Here is a 25407-nt window from a genome sequence, read left to right on the forward strand (position 1 = left end):
TTTGAGAAGGGCTGCATGAAGGAGAGACTTGTAGTTAAAAAAAAAACGGGTCTAATTTCTGGCTCTGGTACTTACTAGCTGGGTTACCTTATGCGAGAAGTCTTAATTTCCCAGTCTTAGTTTCCTCACCTTCAAATTGAGACTAATAACTACTTTGTAGGTCTCTGGTGAGAGGAAGAAAGAAACTAAGTGGTTGACACACCATGGGCACTCAATAATAGCTATCATTTACATAGTAAGTCCCTACTAAATATGGATGCTGGGTTAGGCGCTGCCGAGATACAAGGTGAAAGTTCTAGTTGCAAATGGCAAAAGTCCTGAATGTTCTTAGATTTCAAAATGCTTTTTGTACATCGCCTCTTTTTTCTGCCCGTGAGGACAAGGGCAAACAATTAAAATAGGAAAAATGTGGGGAACACTTCATGGTTTATAAAATGTTTTTCTGCGTGCCACCTTATTTTAATGTCTTAACTTTCCAGATTTGAAAACAAGTCCTACACCAAATAAATGGTAGAGGGACACAAACTGGAACCCAGGCATCCTAACCGCCAGAGCGACCTTCCCGCCGCCCAATACCTCCCTGGAGTGCTAGTCGGCTGCTTCTGCCCGGGGTACCCAGCAGCCACCCTACTCTCCACTCAGCACCACCGCACGTCGGCCGCGCGCCACGCTACCCGCCGAGTTACTGGGCGCTGGTTTGGCCTTCGGAGGTCGAGGCTCTCTAAGTGACCTCCTGAACTGGGCTCACTCTTACTTAGCCTCCTCTCTCGAGGCAGCACCCTCCTCTCTACACGAGAACTCCATCGTTCGCAGCCCCACGGTGTCCCCGGGGAGGGCCTCCCGCCCCCACCAGCTTCGCCTCAGCTTGTCCTCGCCTTTCCCACCCTCAACATCCGCGGACACCCTCCCTCGCGGGGCCCACGCGGAAGCATCCGCAGGCTGTCGCAAGGTCCCACCGTCTTGCTCTCATTGGGCAACCTTACCCTTTCCCCGCCTCAATGTTTGTGCTTCCTCAGTGATTGGACCTGGGCATTGTCCATTCCAGCTCCCAGGCACCGCCCTCTCTCCACCCACTAGAACTCCACCCGGGTTCTCCTTCATCCCCAACGCTCCTCACCTAGCCCCTGTCCTGAGGGTGCTCATAACCCTGGAGCCAGCTTTAAAGGGGCAGGCCCCTTCTCCTGCCCCAGTCCCACCCACCGGCCCCCCCTTCTCCGTCTTCCAGGCCCTGCGCTCCCTCACAGAACTCCCCCGCACCTTGTCTCGCTCGCTCCGCCCCTCCTTCCCAGCCACAGCTAGAGGTCCTGGGCGCACCTGCAGAGCCGGCGGCTTGCTGGGGGCATGCTTTCCATGAAGGCTCTGCAGAAGGCCCTGAGCCGGGCCGGCAGTCACTGCGGGCGAGGAGGCTGGGGTCACCTGAGCCGGAGCCCCCTCCTTGGCGGGGGCGTCCGGCACCACCTCAGTGAGGCCGCGGCGCAGGGCAGAGAGACGCCACACAGCCACCAGCCGCAGCACCAGGATCAGTAAGGCTCCTGGGACAGGGCAGGGGACGGGCTTGCCCCCACTCCCACTGTGGTTCTCGCTAGTTCCCGAGTGCCCTCCCCAGGCAGCGCCCCTCATCTCCCCTCTCCTCGCTCACTAGCCCTCGATGCCTTTTCCTTTGGATGTGGGGCTTTGGGTGCGCCGCGCTCGGGCAGTAATCTGCCGTCTGCCTGGGAGTGCGTTGGGCAAGCGGGTCCTGGGGATGGCGCCTGTCCAAGGTGCGCACTTAACCCGGATCACAGATGCGCGCCGAGTGTTGCTTGGCTCACGTGTCTGAGTGCAGGGCCAGGCGCACGCCGCCAGTCCTCACCTTCCCTAGTCCCCGTGTGTATTTTAGGAGATGCGTGGGTGTGGAACAGCCTCCTGCCTCCGCTCCAGGTGTACTGGGGTCTGTGTGTTGTATTTCTGCGTGTCCTCGGCAGGTAATGTGTGATGCGCGTGTATTATTGGTGCGCAGGTACGTGCATAAGTGTTGGGTGTGTGCGTAGCAGTGCTCCCTGAACAGCAGAATGGGGGGGGGGGGGAATTCCCAAACTGGTTGTTGAATGGGGAGAATATTTGTAATGGAGGAAAAGTCTTTAAGACGCAGATTTCCCAAACCAGAGCCAGTCCGAGCCTTTATTTGTGCGGCCCAGGCTCCAGAATCTAAAAGGTTCTCTTCATTTGGGTGTTTCTTCCGCCCAGGATGCCAAACCTTTATCTTCCCCACCGCCTAGGACACACTTGGTGGCTGAGCCTTTTTCTCCGAGACGCAGACGGTGCTGAGCAGGAAATCTTGTCCTCCCCAGAGGGCCAGCATAGACACTGTCCAAAGAGCCCCTGCTCTACTGTAGCAGGAACAGGAAATGGGCCATCTCCCTCGTCGCTGCCATCTCCCTGATGACACTCAGAAACATGGACACCATCAGTAAAGTAGCCAGACTGACACAACACTACCTCACCACTACTCGAGTCTCTGTCGTAAGGGACACCAATAGGTATTATTTATTATTAATGACATTATGCAGTACTTTTCTTTCTTTCTTTTTTGAGACGGAGTCTCACTCTGTCACATAGGCTGGAGTGCAGTGGCACCATCTCGACTCACTGCAATCTGCACCTCCTGGGTTCAAGTAATTCTCCTGCCTCAGCTTCTCGAATAGCTGGGATTACCTCGAGTAGCTGGGATTACAGGTGCATGCCACCACAACCCGCTACTTTTTGTAGTTTTAGTAGAGACAGGGTTTCACCATGTTGGCCCCGCTGGTCTTGAACTCCTGACTTCAGGTGATTCGCCTGCCTCAGCCTCCCAAAGTGCCGCGATTACAGGCATGAGCCACCACGCCCGGCCCTTTTCTTTTTTTTCATAGTCATGGTGTCTCTTATCCATATTACACAGTGCTTTCCTATCAGTTTCTTCTCAAAGAGACACAGAACATTTAAAGGATAAGCCCTCTCACTCCTGTTCTAGTCTCCACCCCAACTTCCCCCCAGGTATTCACCATGGGAGAAATAATGGTGGCATACAGCAAAGGCTGAACTTCCCTCATCTGTCCGCCTTCTGCAGAGTAGGGAACTAGAGGTATCCCTGGTTTCCCACACACACACCTCCTTTTCCAGTGGAGTCTGGTGATGGAAGTGTTTTTAGGGGACCTTGTTTCTTCTGCCCAGGGAACCCCCTATCATATCCTTGGACTGGTGCTCCCCAGGCAGAAAGGGTTGAGAGCACTGGAGAGTGATGTGCTCTGGCAGTGTGACACCATGATGGGGTGGGGTTCCTGTGTTTGGGGGAGGAAAGAGAGCAGCAAAGAGGAAATGCGCTGTTATTCAGGTTATTGTTTGTTTAATATTTAGCTGTATTTATGACTTTTTTTTTTTTTTTGGAGACAGAGTCTCTTTGTCGCCCAGGCTGGAGTGCAGTGGCACCATCTCAGCTCACTGCAACCTCTGCCTCAGCTTCCTGAGTAGCTGGGATTACAGGCATCCACCACCACAACTGGCTAATTTTTGTATTTTTAATAGAGATGGGGTTTCACCATGTTGGCCAGGGTGGTCTCGAACTCCTGACCTCAGATAATCCACCTGCCTCGGCCTCCCAAAGTGCTGGGATTATAGGCATGAGCCACCGTGCTGGACCATATTTATGACTTTAAAAGAAAAACAAGAGTATCAAGAGGAAAATATCCCGACACAAAGAAATGATAAATGTTTGAGATGATGGATATACTAATTACCCTTATCTGATCACTATAATTCTGTGTATTGAAACATCGTTATGCATCCCATAAACATGTGTACAATTATGTTTCAATTTTAAAAAATATAAATTTAGAGCCAGGCGCAGTGGCTCACACCTGTAATCCCAGCACTGTGGGTGGCCAAGGCAGGGGGATCACTTGAGCTCAGGAGTTCGAAACCAGCTTGGGCAGCATGGCAAAACCCTGTCTCTACCAAAAAAAAATACAGAAATTAACCAGGCATGGTGGCGCGTGCCTGTAGTCCCAGCTACTTGGGAGACTGAGGTGGGAGGATCACTTGAGCCCTATAGGTCGAGGCTGTAGTGATCCATGATTGCACCATCACACTCCAGCCTAGGCAACAGAGTAAGACCCTGTCTCAAAAATACATAAATAAGTTTATTACTTAAAAATTTTAAAAAGAAAGATCCCAGTATTAGAGATAACCAATTAATACTGTGATATATTCATATATATCCTATATATGTATATGTAATTTAACAAAAATTGGATAAGTCATATTCTTGAACTTATCTTTTTCATTTATGAACAGCTTTTAATATCATTGAATGTGTATGACATTGTCATTTTGTCATTTTAAGATTCCATTGTTTGAGGTATCATAGTTTATATAACCAGTCTTCAATTTGGTTACTATATAGTCTTGTACACTTGTTCAATTATTTCACAAATTCCAAGGAAATTTTGCCCCCCAGAGATAATCTGATGTCATTGATATCATGTATAGTCTTCTAGAGATATTTTATGCATAAAATACATGCTGATACTACTCTACCTTTTTTTATACAAATGGTATCCTATAAACATTGTTCCTATACCTTGCTTTTTTGGTATACTATACACATTGCTCTTGTACCTTGCTTGTTTTCCTTCAACATTACATTGGTGATCCATCCATATCTGAGGGATATGCAGTTTTTTTAGGCCTGTGATACATTCAGTGGTATAGCATTATTTCCTGTCTTCTGTTAGCTTCCAGGCAGAGTCCTGCCTTCAAAGTGTTCCCATGTACTTTCCTTCTTGAGTTATCCCTCAGATAGCTTTTTTCCTCCTCTCTCCGCTATAGGCACTAGCTTCATTGTGACAACCGGATTTCTCCAGAAGCAGGAAAACTCTTCTGGTATTCCCTCTTCTGGTATTCCTCCTGACTCCAAACACACACATGCCTAGTCTATGCCAAGCTGTTTGAGTCTTATTTTTTAATCCATTGTTTCAATAGATAATATATTCCATATGGTTCAAAATTCAAAATATACAAAAGATAGTGAAAAGTATCCTCCCATCCCTTTTTCCCAGCACCTATGTCATCTCTGTAGAAGGAATGAATCAATCTTGCCTATTTATTTATTTTTTTTTTTGAGATGGAGTCTCACTCTGTTGCCCAGGCTGGAGTGCAGTGGCGTAATCTTGGCTCACTGCAACCTCCGCCTCCTGGGTTCAAGTGATTCTCCTACCTCAGCCTCCTGAATAGCTGGGATTATAGGCGCGCGCCACTACACCCAGCTAATTCTTTTTTTTTTTTTTTTTTTTTTTTTTTTTTTTTGAGACAGAGTCTCGCTCTGTCACCCAGGCTGGAGTGCAGTGACGCAATCTCGGCTCAGTGCAAGCACCGCCTCCCGGGTTCACGCCATTCTTCTGCCTCAGCCTCTCCGAGTAGCTGGGACTACAGGCGCCCGCCACCACGCCCGGCTGATTTTTTGTATTTTTTTAGTAGAGACGGGGTTTCACCGTGGTCTCGATCTCCTGACCTCGTGATCCGCCCGCCTCGGCCTCCCAAAGTGCTGGGATTACAAGCATGAGCCACCGCGCCCAGCGACACCCAGCTAATTCTTGTACTTTTAGTAGAGATGGGGTTTCACCATGTTGATCAGGCTGGTCTCGAACTCCTTACCTCATGATCCGCCCACCTTAGGCTCCCAAAGTGCTGGGATTACAGGCATAAGCCACCATGCCCGGCCAGTGTTACCTATTTCTACCTAAATGGTCTTCTAGAAATATTCTGTGCCTGAATAAGCAAACACATACATATTTTTCCCTTTTAAACCTGTGCTTCAACCTGAGAAAACTGATATAAGAAAAAAAAGAAAAAACAAATGAAAAAGCTAGCACTAAAGAACTTACTCATGTAACCAAACACCACCTGTTCCCCCAAAAACCTATTGAAATAAAAAATAAATTAAAAAATAAAAATAAATAAAGCTGGGCATGGTGGCATACACCTATAGTCCCAGCTACTCTAGGGAGGCTGAGGCAGAAGGATCACTTGAGCCCAGGAGTTCAAGGCCAGCTTGAGCAATACAGCTAAACCCCATCTCTAAAAAGAAACAAACAAACAAACATAAATACTACCACACGCTTCTTTTAGTTAATATTATACTGTTCTACAACACACTTCTTTTAGTTAATATTATATCTTAGAGATAATTCCATATCAATTCTTAGAGCACACCCCAATTTTTTTTTACACTGCATAATATTGCATTATATGAATATACCATAATTAATCAGTTCCCTATTGTTGCACATCAAGTTGTTTCTAATCTTACTAACAATGTGATGAAGGCTGGGCGCGGTGGCTCACTCCTGTAATCCCAGCACTTTGGGAGGGGGAGGCGGGCGGATCACGAGGTCAGGAGTTCGAGACCAGCCTGGCCAACGTGGTGAAACCCCGTCTCTACTAAAAATACAAAAATTAGCTGGGCGTGGTGGCACGTGCCTGTAATCCCAGCTACTTGGGAGGCTGAGGCAGGAGAATCACTTGAACCCAGGAGGCAGAGGCTGCAGTGAGCCGAGATCATGCCATTGCACTCCAGCCTGGGTGACACAGCAAGACTCCATCTCAAAAAAAAAAAAAAAAAAAAAGAAAGAAAGAAAAAGAAAAAAGAAAAAAGAAAAAATAACAAAGTGATGAATAATTGTAAATATGTTATTTTTGAGGTGTGTAAGTATACCTGTAGGATAAATCACTGGAAGTCAAATTATTGGCTCAAAGATCTTTGAAGGGTCTTAATCACAACTAGCTGTCATATTTGGAAATAATCTGATAAAATAACTCCGCTTGGCTGGGTGCGGTGGCTCATGCCTATAATCCCAGCACTCTGGGAGGCTGAGGTGGGAGGATCACTTGAGTCCAGGAGTTTGAGATCAGCCTAGGCAACATAGTGAGACCCCTTTTCTACTTAAAAAAATAATAACTCTTCTAAATATTTTAACATATTAATGGAAATCTTGAAAACTAAGAAGTCTTCAGTACCTGGAATTTTAGGTGTTATAGCCAGAGAGATACTTTGGGACACAGGGACCTTGCTAGCAGAACAATTTAGTAATTCTTATTGAAGACCCACTGCGTTGCTAGGGACTTTGCTGAGTGCTAGGAAGACAAAGATGTGTAAAACCCAAAGACCTAACAGTGGAGCACGGGAGATTCTTCTGTCAGTAAGATGGTGTGTTGTGTCAAACCGGCAGCATAAGCAATATCTGGAGGTTTGGGGAAGTCTTTACAGAGTTGGTGACATTTGATCTGGACCTTGAAGAATGAGCAGGACCATACTAAGCAAAGGTCATTCTATGCAGAAGTTACAGCATAAGCAAAGGCCAGGAAGCCTCACAGTTCCTGGCCCATTTTGGGGAACCATCTATATTGCCTGTTATATCTGGAGTGTGGGCATGATGGGGAATAGGAAAGTTAAGTGGGCAGGTTTTATTTATTTTATTTTTATTTTCTTTTGAAACAAAGTCTCACTCTGTCACCCAGGCTGGAGTGCAGTGGCACAATCTTGACCAACTATAACCTCCACCTCCCAGGCTCAGGCGATTCTCCTGCCTCAGCTTCCTAAGTAGCTGAGATTACAGGAGCCCACCACCACGCCTGGCTAATTTTTGTATTTTTAGTAAAGATGGGGTTTTACCATGTTGGCCAGTCTGGTCTCGAACTCCTGACCTCAGGTGATCTGCCCGCCTTGGCCTCCCAAAGTGCTGGGATTACAGGCATGAACCACCACGCCCGGCCAGTTGGCAGGTTTTAAAGAGCTTTTGATGTCCTACCAAGTTTTTGTTTGTTTTGAGATGGAGTTTTGCTCTTTTTGCCCAGGCTGGAGTGTAATGGCGAGATCTTGGCTCACTGCACCCTCTGCCTCCCGGGTTCAAGCAATTCTCTTGCCTCAGTTTCTGGAGTAGCTGGGATTACAGGCACGTGCCACTATGCCCGGTTAATTTTGTGTTTTTTAATAGAGATGGGTTTCACCATGTTGGCCAGGCTGGTCTTGAACTCCTAACCTCAGGTGATCCGCCTGCCTCAGCCTCCCAAAGTGCTGGGATTACAGGTGTGAGCCACCATGCCCAGCCTACTTCTTATTTCAAGAGCTTATTCTGTAGGCACTGGGGAGCTACCAAACGTTTTTGAGTAGAGAAATTACATTTGAGTTTAGAAAGATCACTGGCACATTTTGACTGGGCATGGTGGCTCATGCCTGTAATCCCAGCACTTTGGGAGGCCAAGGCAGGCGGATCACAAGGTAGGGTGTTCGAGACCAGCCTGACCGAAATGGTGAAACTCCGTCTCTACTAAAAATACAAAAAAATTAGCAGGGCGTGGTGGCGCACACCTGCAATCCCAGCTACTCAGGAGGCTGAGGCAGGAGAATCGCTTGAACCCAGGAGGTGGAGGTTGCAGTGAGCCGAGATTGCGCCATTGCGCTCCAGCCTGGGCGACAGAGCCAGACTCCATCTCAAAAAAAAAAAAAGAAAAAAGAAAAAGATCACTGGCACATTTTAGAAGATGGATTGAGGCAACAAGAGCAAAACTCTGTCTCAAAAAAAAAAAGATGGATTGAAAGTCAAGAGAGTATAGTGGTAATTAGGTAATAGGGAATAAGGAGCTGATGATAAACATGATTTATTGAACATTTACTTTGTGTCAGGCAGTTTTTCACGGAATATTATCTTAAGCCTCACATCACCCAGGTGAAGTAGACATTACTATCCTTATATTACAGATAGGAAGCAAGTTCAGCAATATTAAGCGACCTGCTCAAGATCACACAGCTATTAAGGGGCAAACTCTGGTCTACTACACCATGCTGGCACAGGGAAAAGGAGAAGAGAGGGTGGATTTGAGACATTATGAGGCAGATTCATCCAATGTTGGTGACCAACTAAGCAGAGACTTAAGGTGTGGCAACTATCAAAACGATGCCACATTTCCAGCTTGGCACCCAGGTGGGTGGTAATGCTGTTAACCCAGGTGGGAAACAAGAGGAGAAGAAGAGGGAAGGAATTGAGATGACTCAGGTTTGGACATATTTTTCAGTGCTTGTGGGGCACCTATAGGTGGAAGTGTGAGAAGGGAGCTAAAAATAAAGATCTGAAGGTCAGGAGTAAAAGCTAGAGAAAAGATCTACAACTTCTTAGGACAGACATGAAAGTTAGATTTATAGGGCTAGATCAGATGGCTTAAGGAGGAGGCATAGAATGAGGACACTCACCTACTTATAAGGCCATGTTGCAGAAGGAGGAGCAGGTAGCAGTTCTCAGGCCCCACTTTCCTCCCCATTCTCTGCCCCCAAACAGTGATTCATCAGAAAGTGGCATGCTGTCCCGCCTGGGTGATTTGCTCTTTTACACTATTGCTGAAGGACAGGAACGAATCCCTATCCACAAGTTCACCACTGTAAGTTGCTCTCTACCTGTTCAGGACCCTAATTCCTTAAGATCTCTGAAAAGTGGGGAAAGGAGGGTATGACAAGTGCAGGGCAGCTAATGGGTTGCTACATGAGGGTGAAGTATACAGATGGATGAGAATCCAGATGTCTAGGCTGACAAGACAAGCCAATCCCTGCCCCAGGGTCAGAAGATTAAACCCTCTGGAAAAAGGACAGGAAACCCTTGTTAGCCTTCAGAGCTACTCCATCCCCTCCTTTCTTATTCTGCAAACCCATTTGTTCCACCTATTGTAGTGGCTGGGGTTCAGCTAATTGAGTATCCAGTGGGAAAGATTATGAGGAGTATATCGCTGTCCTTGTAGCTGACCTTTCTGGCCTCTTCTTTCCTCTAAAGGCACTAAAGGCCACTGGACTGCAGACATCAGATCCTCGGCTCCGAGACTGCATGAGCGAGATGCACCGCGTGGTCCAAGAGTCCAGTAGTGGTGGCCTCTTGGACCGAGATCTCTTCCGAAAGTGAGGGCCCCAGAAACAAGGGCACTGCTCTCTGAAAACTGTCCTGTGGACATAGACTCTCAGAGCAGGGAGGAATTTGGGAATTGTATAGTTCAAGTCCTCATTTTATTTTATTACTTATTACATAAGTTATACATGAATACTCATCATAAGAGTTCAAACGATATAGAAATACATGTTCTTCTTTCCCTCCCTATTCAATCCCTGTCCTCTTTTCCCAGAAGTAAATATTAACAGATTAGTGGGTATCTTCTAGATAATGTCCTATGTATTGACATACATACATGAATATATATATAAATATACTTTTATGATTTAGGCTTTTTAAATATCAAGGTAACATACATACATATTATTCTGGTATTTATTTTTTTTCTCATATCCCAAGACATAGTGTCTTTCCACATCATTAAAACCCCTCATTTTAGAGGTAAGGAAACTAAGACCTAGAAAGGTAAACTGATGTGCCAAAGGTAACAGAGCTGTTGATCTCAAACCTGAAGACCACTCAACCTTCTTTATTCCCAACTTCCGTGGCTCCAGAGTGAGTCCCAGCTGTATCTCTCTAGCCCCCTAATCCAATCGTGTCTGGGATCCAGGTGTGTGAGCAGCAACATTGTGCTCCTGACCCAGGCATTCCGAAAGAAGTTTGTCATTCCTGATTTTGAGGAGTTCACGGGCCATGTGGATCGCATCTTTGAGGATGCCAAAGAGCTCACTGGAGGCAAAGTGAGAGTCGGGACTAAGGGAGGGGTCAGGGACCTGGGCCAGATATCTTTTTTTTTTTTTTTTTTTTTTCCTGAGACAGAGTTTTGTGCTATCACCCGGGCTGGAGTGCAATGGTGCAATCTCAGCTCACTGCAACCTCCACCTCCCGAGTTCAAGCGATTCTCCTGTCTCAGCCTCCCGAGTAGCTGGCATATGCCACCATACCCGACTAATTTTTGTATTTTTAGTAGAGATGGGGTTTTGCCATATTGGCCAGGCTGGTCTCGAACCCCTGACCTCAAGTGATCCACCCACCTCGGCCTCCCAAAGTGCTGGGATTACAGGCATGAGCCACCACACCTAGATATACCTTGCTTCTCAGAGATTTCCTGGGGCTGGGAATCCTATGAATGAGAGATGAGAAGCAGAACTTCTGTAAATGGTGACATGGCTTCATGTGTTTCTATACACGATTCCTAGAGCAGGTGAGGGAATCAAGATTCAGTAGAGCCTTCAAAGGGATTTATAGGGTAATTGAGCCTAAGAACCAAAAGGGGAAGGTGACCTCAGAATTCTCCTTTTTTAACTTCCATGGGCTTTACTGCTATCTCTACAGGATTGGGGATACAGAAAGATATGGCCTTCTAGGATTTAAGGCTCGGGCATTTCTGGGAGCAACATGCAGGAGGGAACCCCTCTGCCCTACAGAAGACAGAACTTTAGCTTTTATCTAAAAGATTCTCTTGACCCTCAACCTCAACTCTGTTCCTCTTCTCCACATCCATCTCCCTTTTCTCTACCCACTCACGTCCAGGTGGCAGCCTACATCCCTCAGCTGGCCAAGTCAAACCCAGACCTGTGGGGTGTCTCCCTGTGCACTGTGGATGGTCAGCGGTGAGATGCTGGGCAAGAGGAAGGGGAGGCAGGGCACAGGTGCCGAACACAGGCCAACCCCTTTGATGGCATCTGTCTGCCTCCAGACACTCTGTGGGCCACACAAAGATCCCCTTCTGCCTGCAGTCCTGTGTGAAGCCCCTCACCTATGCCATCTCCATAAGCACCCTAGGCACTGACTACGTGCACAAGTTTGTGGGCAAAGAGCCAAGTGGCCTGCGCTACAACAAGCTCTCCCTCAATGAGGAAGGTGAGCACTACCAAGGCTCAGACCATACTTATAGCCGTCCCCTTCTCCTTATCCCCACCCCATCTCCCAGCCTTTTGTGTTTCTCTGCCCTTCCTGATTAGCCCTGTCATGCCTTTCTCCCTAGCAGTCTTTCTTGTCCAACCCACAAAGAGAGCGGGCTGTCAGGGAGGCTTTGTTCAGTGGCTAAGACTCTTGGTGGTTTGTATTTCCCCAGGAATCCCCCATAACCCCATGGTCAATGCTGGTGCCATTGTTGTCAGCTCCCTGATCAAGGTCAGTGCCACCTTAACCTTCTGATAGGTATTATCCTCTAAGCTCCTGTGTTCCTGTATCCCTCATATTTGTTCAGCTCTCTGGGGAGACCGATGGGGCTCTGATTCCTTTGAGGGTCCCCAGAAGGCACATGAGGCACAGCAGGGACCCACATGTTATGCTGACGATGTCAGTAAAAGAGACTGCACAGCCTCCCTCACCCCCACTCAGTACTGTTCCCTGCCCCCACCCATGAGTCTAGAGCCTAGAGCTTCCTGACCCTTAGAGAAGTGAGCAGGTCCTGACCCCTGCCTAGGACCAAGGGCCAAATGCCAGAGACAAGGGGAGGACAGCACTATTGGGCACTGATTGGCCACTTCTGGGTGTGGGACACCTGCAGGGAAGGGTGAATGGCCAGGCCAGGGCAGTTATTCACGTCACCTGGAACTGTGAGTTGGCCTTGAACAGGGTGTCAGACTAGCCCATCAGCTGTAGGTCTCCCAGGGCTTGAGCAAGAACCTGGGAGCAGCTGGGCAGCAACACCCTGGAGCCAATCACAGCCCCTCCTGGGGAAGGTGGTGTTAGGAATCCTCCCCTCAGGGACTCAGGTGTCAGAGTCCCTGTGGTATTGACTCTGTAGTTGACACATGAGTAAGCAATGAGTCTGGGTGAGGAAAAGAGGCTGAGTCCTCCTGTTCTGTGATGGCTCCACCTACAAACCTGTATCTGGGACCTGCCTCATCCCATTCCCATCTAAGTAGGACCTTTTTTAAAAAATATAGAGGCCGGGCGCGGTGGCTCACGCCTGTAATCCCAACACTTTGGGAGGCCGAGGTAGGCAGATCACGAGGTCAGGAGATCGAGACCATCCTGGCTAGCACGGTGAAACCCCTCTCTACTAAAAATACAAAAAATTAGCCAGGCTTGGTGGCGGGTGCCTGTGGTCCCAGCTGCTCGGGAGGCTAAGGCAGGAGAATGGTATGAACCCGGGAGGTGGAGCTTGCAGTTGAGCTGAGATCCTGCCACTGCACTCCAGCCTGGGCGACAGAGCGAGACTCCATCTCAAAAAATAATAATAATAAAAATAAAAAAATTAAAAAAAAAATAGAGACAGGGTCTCTCGTATGTTGCCTAGGTTGGTCTCAAACCCCTGGTCTCAAGCAATCCTCCTGCCTTAGCCCCCCAAATTGCTGAGATTACAGGCGTGAAACATCATGCTGGCCAATGGGATAGAGTAAAGCTCTAGCATGGGGTGTAAGGAATGGGGATGGAGATCAGGGATAGGGTGGGGCTAGGAGACAGGATTCAAGTCAGGAAAATGAATGTGGGAGTCAGGGATGAGGGTTTGGATTGAGAATGGAAGTGGGATGGCCCAGCAAGGTAGCTCATGTCTGTAATCCCAGCTACTCAGAGGCTGAGGCGGGAGGATCACTTGAGCCTCGGAGGTCAAAGCTGCAGTGAGCCATGATCATGCCACTGCACTCCAGCCTGGGTGACAAGGGTGACAAAGCAAGCCTCTGTCTCAAAAAAAAGAAAGAGAGGAGCCAATGGAAGTGCAGTGTTTTCAGAAGGATAAAAAAAGGGCCATTATAAAACTGAATACATTTGCAGCAGCAGAACCAGACTAACACTAGAACTCCACTAGATCCTTCTGACCCTTCCCTCTGTCATCCTCCTAGGCTTAGAATACTGACATCTCTCTCTCTTTCTCTGCAGATGGACTGTAACAAAGCAGAGAAGTTTGATTTTGTAAGTTCCCTTGCTACTTGGCCCCTGGCTGCATTTCTCCATGGCATGCTGTCCTCTCCAGCTGCCCCAGTGGCTCTCTAACCCCACTACCAGGTGCACCAGCCCATACTAGAAGCCTTATTTCCAGAAGTGTGGAAATCTGCTGGCCTCAGAGAGGAAAGCCTCTTAACAAGACCTGAGTTCAGAAGGGCTAGTCAGCCTGTGAGGTATTAATAGAGCTTCTTAGTCAAGTGGAGCCTCAATGTCCCTTTTTCTCTTCCAGGTGTTGCAGTATCTCAACAAAATGGCTGGGAATGAATACATGGGTTTCAGCAATGCCACGTAAGTCCCTACTCAGAGGACTGACTGAAAGCATTGTGGTGTATGTGTGTGTACTTAGGATGGGGACAAGAGGAATGAGGGAGAGAGAATCTTAGGAGGAAGAAATCCCAGGGGAAATTTGGCCCTCCAGCTTCCCCTGAGTCCCTTCATTAACATTTGTTTATCTTGTAAAATAATTTGTTCCATTTCTAATTAGTACGTAATGAGAGAGGCAGTGTGATGGTTTGTGCCTAAGCCCTTTCTTGCCAAGACTTTCAAAGCCAAAAACTTCACCGGTTTTCCTAGATGACTAGACAGTTTGGGGTGTTTGGTTTGGGTTTACTTTATAACAAAGCTATGCTGAGTGTTTGCTCAGGTTCAGAAATTTCCTCTAATATTACTGTGAGAAGTTATAAAGGGGTTCATTTAGTTTGTGGTGTGATGTAGTTCTGTCTCTCCAGGGAAGGTAATTTTTCCCCTTCTCCCAACACCCACTCCTCCAACTTCAAGTACTAAATTGGGTGTTTGCTTCAGATTCCAGTCAGAGAAGGAAACAGGGGATCGGAATTATGCCATCGGCTATTATCTCAAGGAAAAGAAGGTAACCAGAAGAGGCCGGAAGAGAAAGTCCCTGGGAATTCTGCTGCTAGTGGAAGGGCAGTAGGGGTTGGGGGCTTCAGCTGAGACCCTGACAGTGTGAAAGGGCTGATGTCCTGAAGAGAAATGCTCTCCCCTCTCTTCCTTGCAGTGCTTTCCTAAGGGGGTGGACATGATGGCTGCCCTTGATCTCTACTTCCAGGTAAGAAAACACTGCTCAGGTCCGAGGGAACAGGACAGACTGTCCTTGCCCTTGCCCTACACCCAACGGTACCATGTGCAGGTTCACATCACATCTTCACCTATTCTTTGTTTTCATAGCTGTGCTCTGTGGAGGTCACTTGTGAATCAGGCAGTGTCATGGCAGCCACCCTCGCCAATGGTGGGATCTGCCCCATCACAGGCGAGAGTGTGCTGAGTGCTGAAGCAGTGCGCAACACCCTTAGCCTCATGCATTCCTGCGGCATGTATGACTTCTCTGGCCAGTTTGCCTTCCACGTGAGTTTCTGGCTCTGCTATCCATCTGTCATGAGCCCAGTGCTAAGAAGAGAGAACACTGACTCTCTCAAGATAGAGGTGGAGGCTTGTTCCTGCCTCTCATTCACTAACTTCCAGGAAGGCAATTAGGTTGAGACTCCTTAGGCGAGTTTCTCAAAAACACCAAGTTCCTCGAATATATAAAGAGATGTCTTTGGGAGGCTGAGGCAGGTGGATCACCTGAGGTCAGGAGTTTGAGACCAGCCCGACCTACATGGTGAAACCCCATCTCTACTAAATACAAAAAATTAGCCAGGAGTGGTGGTGCAACCTGTAATCCCAGCTACTTGGGAGGCTGAGGCAGGAGAAGTGCTTGAACCTGGGAGGCGGAGGTTGCAGTGAACTGAGATTGTGCCATTGCACTCTAGCCTGGGCAACAAGAGCAAAACTCCATCTCAAAAAAAAGAAAAAAAAACAACAACAACAACCAGAGGTGCTGCAGCTCCTGAATTGTGCTTCACATTGCTGGCTCTTCTCCTTGGGGTCTCAGCTTAGATGTCATTTCCAAAGAAAGACTTTTCTGACCACCCTATCTCACGTGGCCCCCCTCTACCTCTATTTACAGCACCCTGCTTCTCACTGTTTATCACAATTACTTTAAAAATTATGTGTCTATTTATTTACCTGTTTATTACTTATCTCCTAACACCAGAATGTAAGTTCCTAGTTCTAGCACAGCATCCAGCACAGAATGCTGTAAGTATTTCAAAAAATATTTTCTAGCTGAATCAGTGAATTTAAGAGAAGGAAAGGACAGGAGTAATAAAAGAAGCTAATTAACAAGCCAAAAGGTTGAGGTGGATGGTGGCCATGCAGTCATTTGCAAACTTAAGAGTACAGCCTAACTTGTTTATTTTCTGATTTGGGGTACACCTACGTCATCCTCAGCTTCAGTTCTGTTTCCCAGGTGGGCCTGCCAGCCAAGTCAGCTGTATCAGGAGCCATCCTCCTAGTGGTACCCAATGTCATGGGAATGATGTGCCTATCACCCCCATTGGACAAGCTGGGGAACAGCCATAGGGGGACCAGCTTCTGCCAGGTGAGATGCTTTGCATATAGTACTTAATATTTTTGAAGCAATAAATTTGTTTAATGATACCACTTTTACTATAATAAAGCAATTTTGAGCTCCTACTAAGTGTAAGGAGTAAATAAACAATATATTTGGCTTACAATTCTAGAAGTTGGTGTCTCTCTTCAATTTCCACAACTATGACAACCTGAGGCACTGTGCTCGGAAGTTAGACCCACGGCGTGAAGGGGCAGAAGTTCGGGTAAGGAAAACTCCAGATGGCTTGTAAGACTATTTCAAAGGCCAGGTGCGGTGGCTCACGCCTGTAATCCCAGCACTTTGAGAGGCCAAGGCGGGCAGATCACGAGATCAGGAGATCAAGACCATCCTGGCTAACACGGTGAAACCCCGTCTCTATTGAAAATACAAAAAATTAGCCAGACGTGGTGGCACGCGCCTGTGGTCCTAGCTACTTGGGAGGCTGAGGCAGGAGAATCGCTTGAAACCGGGAGGCGGAGGTTGCAGTGAGCCAAGATCGTGCGCCACTACACTTCAGCCTGAACGACAGAGTGAGACTCCATCTCAAAAAAAAAAAAAAATAATAATAATAATAATAATAATATTTCAGAGTAGCACATTCCATAACACTTCAGCAATACCCTTGGACTAAGCATCCATGGAGGAGGGTCACAGGGCACAGCTGGCATAGGTGAGTTCAATTAATGTCATGTGGGTATGATTTGTGTTCCAGAACAAGACTGTGGTCAACCTGTTATTTGCTGCCTATAGTGGCGATGTCTCAGCTCTTCGAAGGTAATGCTACTGTGACCAAATATACACAATAAAATACTCCTGGTCAGAGATTTTACTCGGAGGCAGCATAACAAAATAGTTAAGTGCTTCAGCTTTGGAATTAGAATGGATATAGATTGCATTTAAATGAAATTTTTTTTAAAAAGGAGATTTTTTAAAAAAAGTAAACTGCCTGCTCTATGATAATTAATGTTAGCCATTGTTATTGAGTGTTAAGAGCAGTGTCCTAGGAAGTAGTTACCCTGCCTCAAATGGGCACTTACCACAGGTAGGCAGTGAGTGATATTTCTGGTAGGATCACATTCCCATCTCTCTAATAAGGGTATAACAGTCTCATCTGGATATGGAAAAAAGATTATTCAGAGCCTACAAATCTGAGTATAGGCTGTTTCACTTTCTCTGAAACTCATCCAGTCTGATACCAGTTCACAAAAGAACACCTGTGATTCCAGTCTGATCTAGGCAACTCTAGCTGCTTTCCCACTACCCTCAGGTTTGCCTTGTCAGCCATGGATATGGAACAGAAAGACTATGACTCGCGCACAGCTCTGCATGTTGCTGCAGCTGAAGGTACTGAAGGGTTAAGGAGGGGAGGGTAATCATAAGACCCTTTCTTTTTCACCAAAAGTACCTTCATTATATGTGCCCTCAAGGTTATAGGGGCAGCAACTAGTTTTATCTAGACACCCTTTGGTTTGCAGCTAGACTATTACTGGGTGCTGCAGGGTACAAAATGGGAAGAGGCCTTTTCCCCTCCCCTCTTGGTAAAGACTTCAGTGGCTAAGTGTCTGCACCAAAGGGTTCAAGACCTGCGCCTTCTCATTTTCCTTCTGCCCGTATTCCTAGGACACATCGAAGTTGTTAAATTCCTGATCGAGGCTTGCAAAGTGAATCCTTTTGTCAAGGACAGGTGAGGAATAGGCTAAAAGTGGAGGAGGGTGGGCACAGCTTCTCCACCTATCCTCCAGCCACCATGCAAATATATACAACCACCATACTCTCCACGTCTCCTTTGCCTGATCATATCATTATTCCTCTCAGGTGGGGCAACATTCCCCTGGATGATGCTGTGCAGTTCAACCATCTGGAGGTGGTCAAACTGCTTCAAGATTACCAGGACTCCTACACACTCTCTGAGACTCAGGCTGAGGCAGCAGCTGAGGCCCTGTCCAAAGAGAACTTAGAAAGCATGGTATGAGCACAGGTCATGGAGAGCCCATGCTCAAGAAAAAGCATGAGCTGGCCACACATGTAATCCATAACCACCAAAAATACTATGGAGAGCTACACTGCTTCAGTGGGGACCAAGCAGTCATTTGGTGACTTAGGCTAGTGCTTTCTATGGGAGTCAAAATACCCCATTCCCTCAGCAGACAGAGTACAGAGAAGGGCCTCAGAGGACACCTGCAGTAGAGCTATCCAGAGAAAATGGGCTTCAAGGTACAGCCTAATGGCTTGCCCCACTCAAAACCATCCCAGCTCTTCACCCAGGTCTCCTCTTCCTCTCCCTGAAGAAACCATCATGAGAGAGATACACTGGTGGAGGCACTCTAGCTACCATGCACATGGACATATCCACAGAATATGGGAAGTGGGAATGGCTATATACATGGCTTTAGTAGTCTGGAGAGATCTACTCCCCTTGGCCAGGACATGCTGCTGCTACTGCTAACAGCCAATTTTATAGACAGAGAAAGTATTTTGTGTTCAAATAAACTTTAATTACCGAATCATTTTTGCTAAACCCAGTCCTTCTTTCTTCCCTAGGGGTATCTAGCTTCATCACCATCATAGAAGGTAGAAAAAGATGGAATCACAGGGTCAGAGCACAGCTTCTCTACCTACCCTACCAAACAGTACATATTCACTTACCCCACCAGGTTTTTCTCAACTCCAAATACTGCTTTAGGTTAAGTGTATTCTGCTGCCAAGGGAAGTGTAGGTTTGAGTCTAAACAGGCTCTGAAACAGATTGTGCAAAACCTCAGGCCTCCTTCCTTCCTCGGGAAGTTCCAACTGTGGCAGAAATGAAGATGGAACTTCTGAAGAATAAACAGTTTTGGCCGGGCGTGGTGGCTCATGCCTGAAATCCCAGCACTTTGGGAGGCCAAGGTGGGTGGATCACATGAGGCCAGGAGTTCGAGACCAGCCTGGCCAATATGGCAAAACCCCATCTCTACTAAAAATATAAAAATTAGATGGGCATGGTGGCAGACACCTGTAATCCCAGCTACTCAGGAGGCTGAGGCACGAGAGTCGCTTGAACCCAAGAGGTAGAGTTTGCAGTGAGCCAAGATCATGCCACCGCACTCCAGCCTGGGTGACAGAGTGAGACTCTGTCTCAAAAAATAAATAAATAAATAGTTTCTAGCACTCATCCCCTAGATATCCCCCAAGTGTCTCTCTTCCCCTTTGGTCACGGTTATAACTGGGATAATGATTATGACAGACTGGCTGGGTGTCAGAGGTACAGATTAAGGTAGATGGACTCAGGGTAAGGATAGCTACGGCTGTGTGGGGCTGAAGGTCTATGGCACTGAGCTACTGGGGAAGGAGGGCTCTGTTTTCATTTTGACACACTGAGTTAATAAAGCACTTACTGAGGGAGCCAGAGCCCAAACTCTAAATGTGCTGTAGAAAAAGGGCCAAGTCATTGACTGCACCACTCCTTCAGCCAGAGGTAGAAAGGATTTACTCTTCAGCGATCTGGTAGAGCCCCAAGAACAAGTTACATGTGGACAAAGGGAGGGAGAGGTATCATGGTGATTAATAAATTCAAACAAAGCTGAATGATAAGACCCCAGGATGGAATACAGTCTGAGAAAGGCCTGGGCAAAGGGAGGCAGAGGGACTGAAAGAAGCAGGTCAGGGAAGATACACCCATGGTAGACTAGGAAATTGGCAGTAGTTGGTGGGTGGGGAAAAGGAGGGTTCGGCTGTATGCCTAGCTGTCACAAGGTAGGGGATGAGGAAGATGATTATGATATTGCACAGAGGACCCAACATTGAATTGTGGGAGCTAGAGGTTGCTTGAGGCAAAGTAAAAAGGCTTCAGACACTTTCAAAAGGAGGCTGGCCAAGGGCATGATTAGGGACTCCAGTAATGGACATACTAGAGGCCCTCGGGCACCTCAAGCCCTGAATGGGTCAGCAGCTCCCCATCCCAGAGAGCAAAGGCAGGCACCACTGGACCCCGGAAATCTGTCTGTAGAGTGTGAACCACAGAGACCTGGCTCACATCCACCAGGCTCAGCTTCTGGGCCTCATACTCCAGCAACAGCCCCACCTTCTCTGGCTGCCCAATACCCTCAACTGGGGCTTTCTCGTTGGCCAACATGGTGTACCACTTGCGCTGGGCATAGGTGAACACCCAGGAACGATCATCAACACCAATGCAGCTATCCCGGGACATGTCCACATCTGCCACTCCTATCCGGAACTGCTGGGAGCGCTTCACTGTCACTTCCCAGTAGTGTCTGCCACTGGTGACCGCTGTGTCTGCCAGCACCACTGCCCACTCCCGGAAGCGCTCCACATTCAAGGCCACCTTGGTGGGCTCCAATCCCACCAAGCCATATTTGACACCCGTATCATCTCTGAAGAGTGCCAGGCTGCTGTGGGCGGTTTTTTCTTCCAGTTTGAAACTGACGCCTGCGGGCAGAGCAAAAAGACGGGATAATAACGGGCTAGAACCCTAGGGCTGGTGATATATTCAGATCTGAGGCAGGCAGTCATGAGACACGAGCAACTAGGGAAGAGTCAGAATGCCAAGCGGGCAAGAGAGTCGCGAGGTCGCTTTACTATGGATAGCTCACGGAGCTGAAAAACTCGGATTGAGGAAGTCCCGGAATTTAAAGAAACCAAATGGTGTCACAGGTTTGGAATCTCGAGACCAAGGCAGGTGGGGAAGGAAAAGACCCGAGAGGGTTGGAGTTGCTTCTCGGAGTGGGGTCTGGGAATAATAGACAGAAGCCATTCTGGAGGTAAAAGAGTAAAAAGAGATAATCCTACCTCTCTGGGCCTCTGTGGAGGCAACTCCCAATCGTTTGGCTCCCCAGCGGCACAATCGCAAATAGCGTGCAAAAAGCAGCGCCATCTTGCGCCTTGGATGAACCGGGCACGCCTCCCGCTTACAGACTCAGCCATCTGCCCGCCTGCTCCCCCAGCACGTGGTGCGCGAGGGGCGGCCGCGCAGTGTTATGACGTAAGAGACGCCCTGGGCTGCGGGGTGGGGGCGCCACGTTAGTGGTTTCTGTTCTGTTTCTTCCCGCGGTTAATGCTGCTTATTCAGTTTTTCTGCGTAGACGAACGCTGCTCACATTTGAACTACGTAAAACTTTTAGAGATATAGTGTAGCCAGATGCTTAAAAGTATAGATTTTAAAATTAGTACTGTAATTAGCTTTGAACCTGGCTTCACTGTGTGAGTTTGGGCAACTCCACTTTTCTGAGCCTTAGTGTTCTCATTTATAAAATAGAAATTATATACAGACCTTAGTAATAATTAAGTGAGAATAATCAAGGCCGAGCGCGGTGGCTCACGCCTGTAATCTCAGCACTTTGGGAGGCCGAGGCAGGCAGATCACGAGGTCAGGAGATCAAGACCATCCTGGCCAATATGGTGAAACCCCGCCTCTACCAAAAGTACAAAAATTAGCCGGGCGTGGTGGCGCGCGCCTGTAATCCCAGCTACCCGGGAGGCTGAAGCAGGAGAATCGCTTGAACCAGGGAGTGGGAGGTTGCAGTGAACCGAGATCCTGCCACTGCACTCCAGCCTGGTGACAGAGCAAGACTCCATCTCAAAAAAAAAAGAATAATCTAGATATATATTGGCAAATAGCAACCATTGGGTAATTCACAGTTGTTTATAATTAATAGTAAATACATAAATACTGTTAATGCTGGTTTTGTATGTTCAAGGCTAGGAACGGATGGTTTAACTCAGCATTCAGTTTTCTGAACTTAACCAAAAGTAGCAATATTTTGGTTCAGGGTATGAGGTAGGGGATTATCGACAGCCTATATTTAACATTTCGATCTGCATTCCATTTTATTTTATTTTTTGAGACAGGGTCTCATTCTGTCACCCAGGCTGCATGCAGCACAGTGGCGCAAACACAGCTCACTGCAGCCTTCATCTCCGAGGCACAAGCGATCTTCCTGCTTCAGCCTCCCGTGTAGCTGGGACCACATGCGCATGCACCAGGCCCGGTTAACTTTTTTGTAGAAACGGGGTTTCACTTTGTTGACCAAGCTGTTCTCGAATTCTCGGGCTCAAGCCATCCTCCCTCCTTTGCCTCTCAAAGTGCTGTGATTACAGGTGTTAGCCACTATGCCAGGCTTACTTTTTTTTAATCAGTCCACTTCTCAAGGTTCTGCTGGCAAGTGCAATAGCAACATACATCCCACCTCCATCCTCCTACCCCTCAAAAAAGGATTTTAGATATACATTTTAAAAATTTATATTTTGAGACGGAGTGTCACTCTATCACCCAGGCTGGAGTGCAGTGGTTTGATCTTGGCTAACTGCAGCCTCTGCCTCTGGAGTTCAAGCAATTTTCCTGTCTCAGCCTCCTGAGTAGCTGGAATTACAGATGCCCACCAACCACACCTGGCTAATTTTTTTTTTGAGACTGAGTCTCACTCTGTTGCCCAGGCTAGAGCACAGTGGCGTGACCTTGGCTCACTGTAACCTCCGCCTCCCGGGTTCAAGCAATTCTCTCGTCTCAGCCTCCTGAGTAGCTGGGACTACAGGCGCATGCCACTACGTCCGGCTAATTTTTGTATTTTTAGTAGAGACGGGTTTCACCATATTGGTCGGGCTGGTCTCAAACTCCTGACCTCAGGTGATCCACCCATCTCAGCCTCCCAAAGTGCTGGGATTACAGGCGTGAGCCACTGCACCTGGCCTAATTTTTGTGTTTTTAGTAGAGACAGGGTTTCACCATGTTGGCCAGGCTGGTCTCAAACTCCTGACCTCAAGTGATCCACCCACCTCAGCTTCCCAAAGTGCTGGGATTACAGGTGTGAGCCACCACACCTGGCTTCTGGCCTAGATATTTAAAAGCCTAAATAATTAACCAAAAATTCTTTCGCCTCTCCCAGAGTTGTAACTGCCTTGAATGGTGCACATGGCCCTAGTTCAGGCCTCTGTCATCCTTGGCCTTAAGGCTTTCTTATTTCATTTATTTATTTATTTTATTTTATCTTTTTTATTGAGACCGAGTCTCGCTCTGTCACCCAGGCTGGAGTGCAGTGGCACAATCTCGGCTCACTGCAACCTCCACTGCCCAGGTTCAAGCAATTCTCCTGCCTCAGCCTCCCAAGTAGTTGGGACTACAGGCGCCTACCACCAGGCCCGGCTAATTTTTGTATTTTTAGTAGAGACAGGGTTTTGCCATGTTGGCCAGGCTTATCTCAAACTCCTGACCTCAGGTGATCTGCCCGCCTCTGCCTCCCAACGTTCTGGGATTACAGGCATGAGCCACCGTGCCTGGCCAAGGCTTTCTCATTTCAATGTAGAAATGTGAGTAGCTTCTAAGCTGATCCGCCAGCTTCTATCTGTCTGCTTCTAATTCAATGTCGGCATTACAGTCAGACATGCCACCTCCCTACTTAAATCTGTTAATGTGCCTGCCTCAAATTCCCTTGCATGGTCACAAGGCTTTACATGATATGTAAGGCTACCTTCTTTGTTCATTTTCACAAAATATGATTTCTTTAAGGGTTCACAGGGCCATTGCAGTATAATTCACTAGGTGCCATGACTGAAGTCATACAGGTTGCTCAGAAAACAAAGGAGAAACCTCTGATTTAGTATATTTGAGAGTGGTGGGAAGAGACTTCCCAAAAGCCATAGCTATGGCTTGAAAAGCAGAAATGGTTAAGCAAGTGAGGGAATCTCATGAATTGCAACCCATATTCAGCCAGTTGCCCAGAAACCATGGAGTCCTTGGCTTGTCTGTCTCCTCTCACATATCTGATTGTCGCTGAATCCCTATCACATTCCCCCTACTCCTACCCAGCCCCCACCATCAACTGCATCAGCCTTCTTTTTTTTTGAGACGGAGTCTCGCTCTGTCACCCAGGCTGGAGTGCAGTGGCGCAATCTCGGCTCACTGCAAGCTCCGCCATTCTCCTGCCTCAGCCTCTCCGAGTAGCTGCGACTACAGGTGCCCGCCACCACACCCGGCTAATTTTTTGTATTTTTAGTAGAGACGGGGTTTCACTGTGGTCTCGATCTCCTGACCTCGTGATCCGCCCGCCTCGGCCTCCCAAAGTGCTGGGATTACAAGCGTGAGCCACCACGCCCGGCCTGCATCAGCCTTCTAACTTGTCTCCATTCTCCCCAGTGCTCTGCTGAGTGAAACCTATATCACCCATTAGGTTGTGAATTCTTTTTTTTTTTTTTTTTGAGACAGAGTCTCACTCTATTGCCCAGGCTCAAGTGCCATGGTGTGATCTTGACTCACTGCAACCTCCGCCTCCCAGGTTCAAGCGATTCTCCTGCCTCAGCCTCCTGAATAGCTGGGATTACATGCACCTGCCACCAGGCCTGGCTAATTTTTTTGTGTTTTTAGTAGAGACGGGGTTTCACCATCTTGGTCAGGCTGTTCTTGCACTCCCGACCTTGTGATCCACCTGCCTCAGTCTCCCAAAGTGCTGGGATTACAGACATGAGCCACCACTCCTGCCTTAGGTCGTGAATTCTTAAGAAAGGTGATTAAATACTGTGTTCTCTGTGCCCCAGGGCCTTAGTGTTCCCTTTACCATAGAATATGTACTCATTAAAACGAATGAGTATAAAAGGAGAGGGTGGTTGGGCATGGTAGCTCATGCCCGTAATCCCAGCATTTTGGGAGGCTGAGGTGAGAGGATCACTTGAGCCCAGGAGTTCAAGACCAGCCTGGGCAACATAGGGAGACCCTATCTCTACAAAATAAATTTTAGAATTAGCCAGGTGTGGTTGTGCATGCCTGTAGTCCCAGCTAATTGGGAAGCTGAGGCACGAGGATTGCTTGAGCCCAGGAGGTTGAGGCTACAGTGAGCCTGGGCAACGAACTGAGACCCTGTCTAAAAAAAAAAAAAAAAAGTTTTGTTCCCACATTTTTTGGAGTGCAGTGGCTCATTCTCTCCACCAGTTTTTTTTTTTTCTTTTGAGACAGAGTCTGGCTCTGTCGCCCAGGCTGGAGTGCAGTGGTGTGATCTCAACTCACTGCAACCTCAGCCTCGTGGGTTCAAGCGATTCTCCTGCCTCAGCCTCCCGAGTAGCTGGGACTACAGGCATGCACCACCATGCCTGGCTAATTTTTTGTATTTTTAATAGAGACAGGGTTTCACTA

The 25407-nt window shown here is 47.7% G+C and overlaps 2 protein-coding genes across 6 annotated transcripts; one reads left to right on the forward strand and one right to left on the reverse strand.

Moving 5' to 3' along the window:
• Positions 1–1051: 1051 nt before the first annotated feature.
• Positions 1052–18800, forward strand: GLS2 (glutaminase 2). Of its 5 annotated transcripts, XM_030822427.1 has the most exons (19): positions 1444–1523; positions 2259–2519; positions 9348–9447; positions 9834–9955; positions 10525–10684; positions 11478–11557; positions 11644–11807; positions 12022–12080; positions 13776–13808; positions 14071–14129; positions 14643–14709; positions 14857–14907; positions 15027–15203; positions 16150–16281; positions 16424–16516; positions 17006–17067; positions 17561–17637; positions 17914–17977; positions 18109–18797. In XM_030822427.1, exons 2-19 carry the CDS (start codon positions 2422–2424, stop codon positions 18263–18265), a joined length of 1755 nt encoding a protein of 584 aa, XP_030678287.1. In that variant the 5' UTR covers positions 1444–1523; positions 2259–2421; the 3' UTR covers positions 18266–18797. The 5 variants fall into 5 exon arrangements, with proteins under 5 accessions (XP_030678286.1, XP_003252855.2, XP_012365932.2 ...); XM_030822426.1 differs by lacking the exon at positions 2259–2519 and having other exon boundaries at positions 1052–1523; XM_003252807.3 differs by lacking the exon at positions 2259–2519 and having other exon boundaries at positions 1053–1523; positions 10555–10684; positions 18109–18800.
• Positions 18767–21267, reverse strand: SPRYD4 (SPRY domain containing 4). The gene is made up of 2 exons (XM_003252808.1): positions 21078–21267; positions 18767–20717 (listed from the first exon to the last, which is right to left on the reverse strand). The coding sequence occupies exons 1-2, from the start codon at positions 21160–21162 to the stop codon at positions 20179–20181; spliced, it is 624 nt and encodes a 207-aa protein (XP_003252856.1). The 5' UTR covers positions 21163–21267; the 3' UTR covers positions 18767–20178.
• Positions 21268–25407: the final 4140 nt, after the last annotated feature.

Source organism: Nomascus leucogenys, chromosome 11 (assembly GCF_006542625.1).
Source record: "Nomascus leucogenys isolate Asia chromosome 11, Asia_NLE_v1, whole genome shotgun sequence".
Lineage (NCBI taxonomy): Eukaryota > Metazoa > Chordata > Mammalia > Primates > Hylobatidae > Nomascus > Nomascus leucogenys.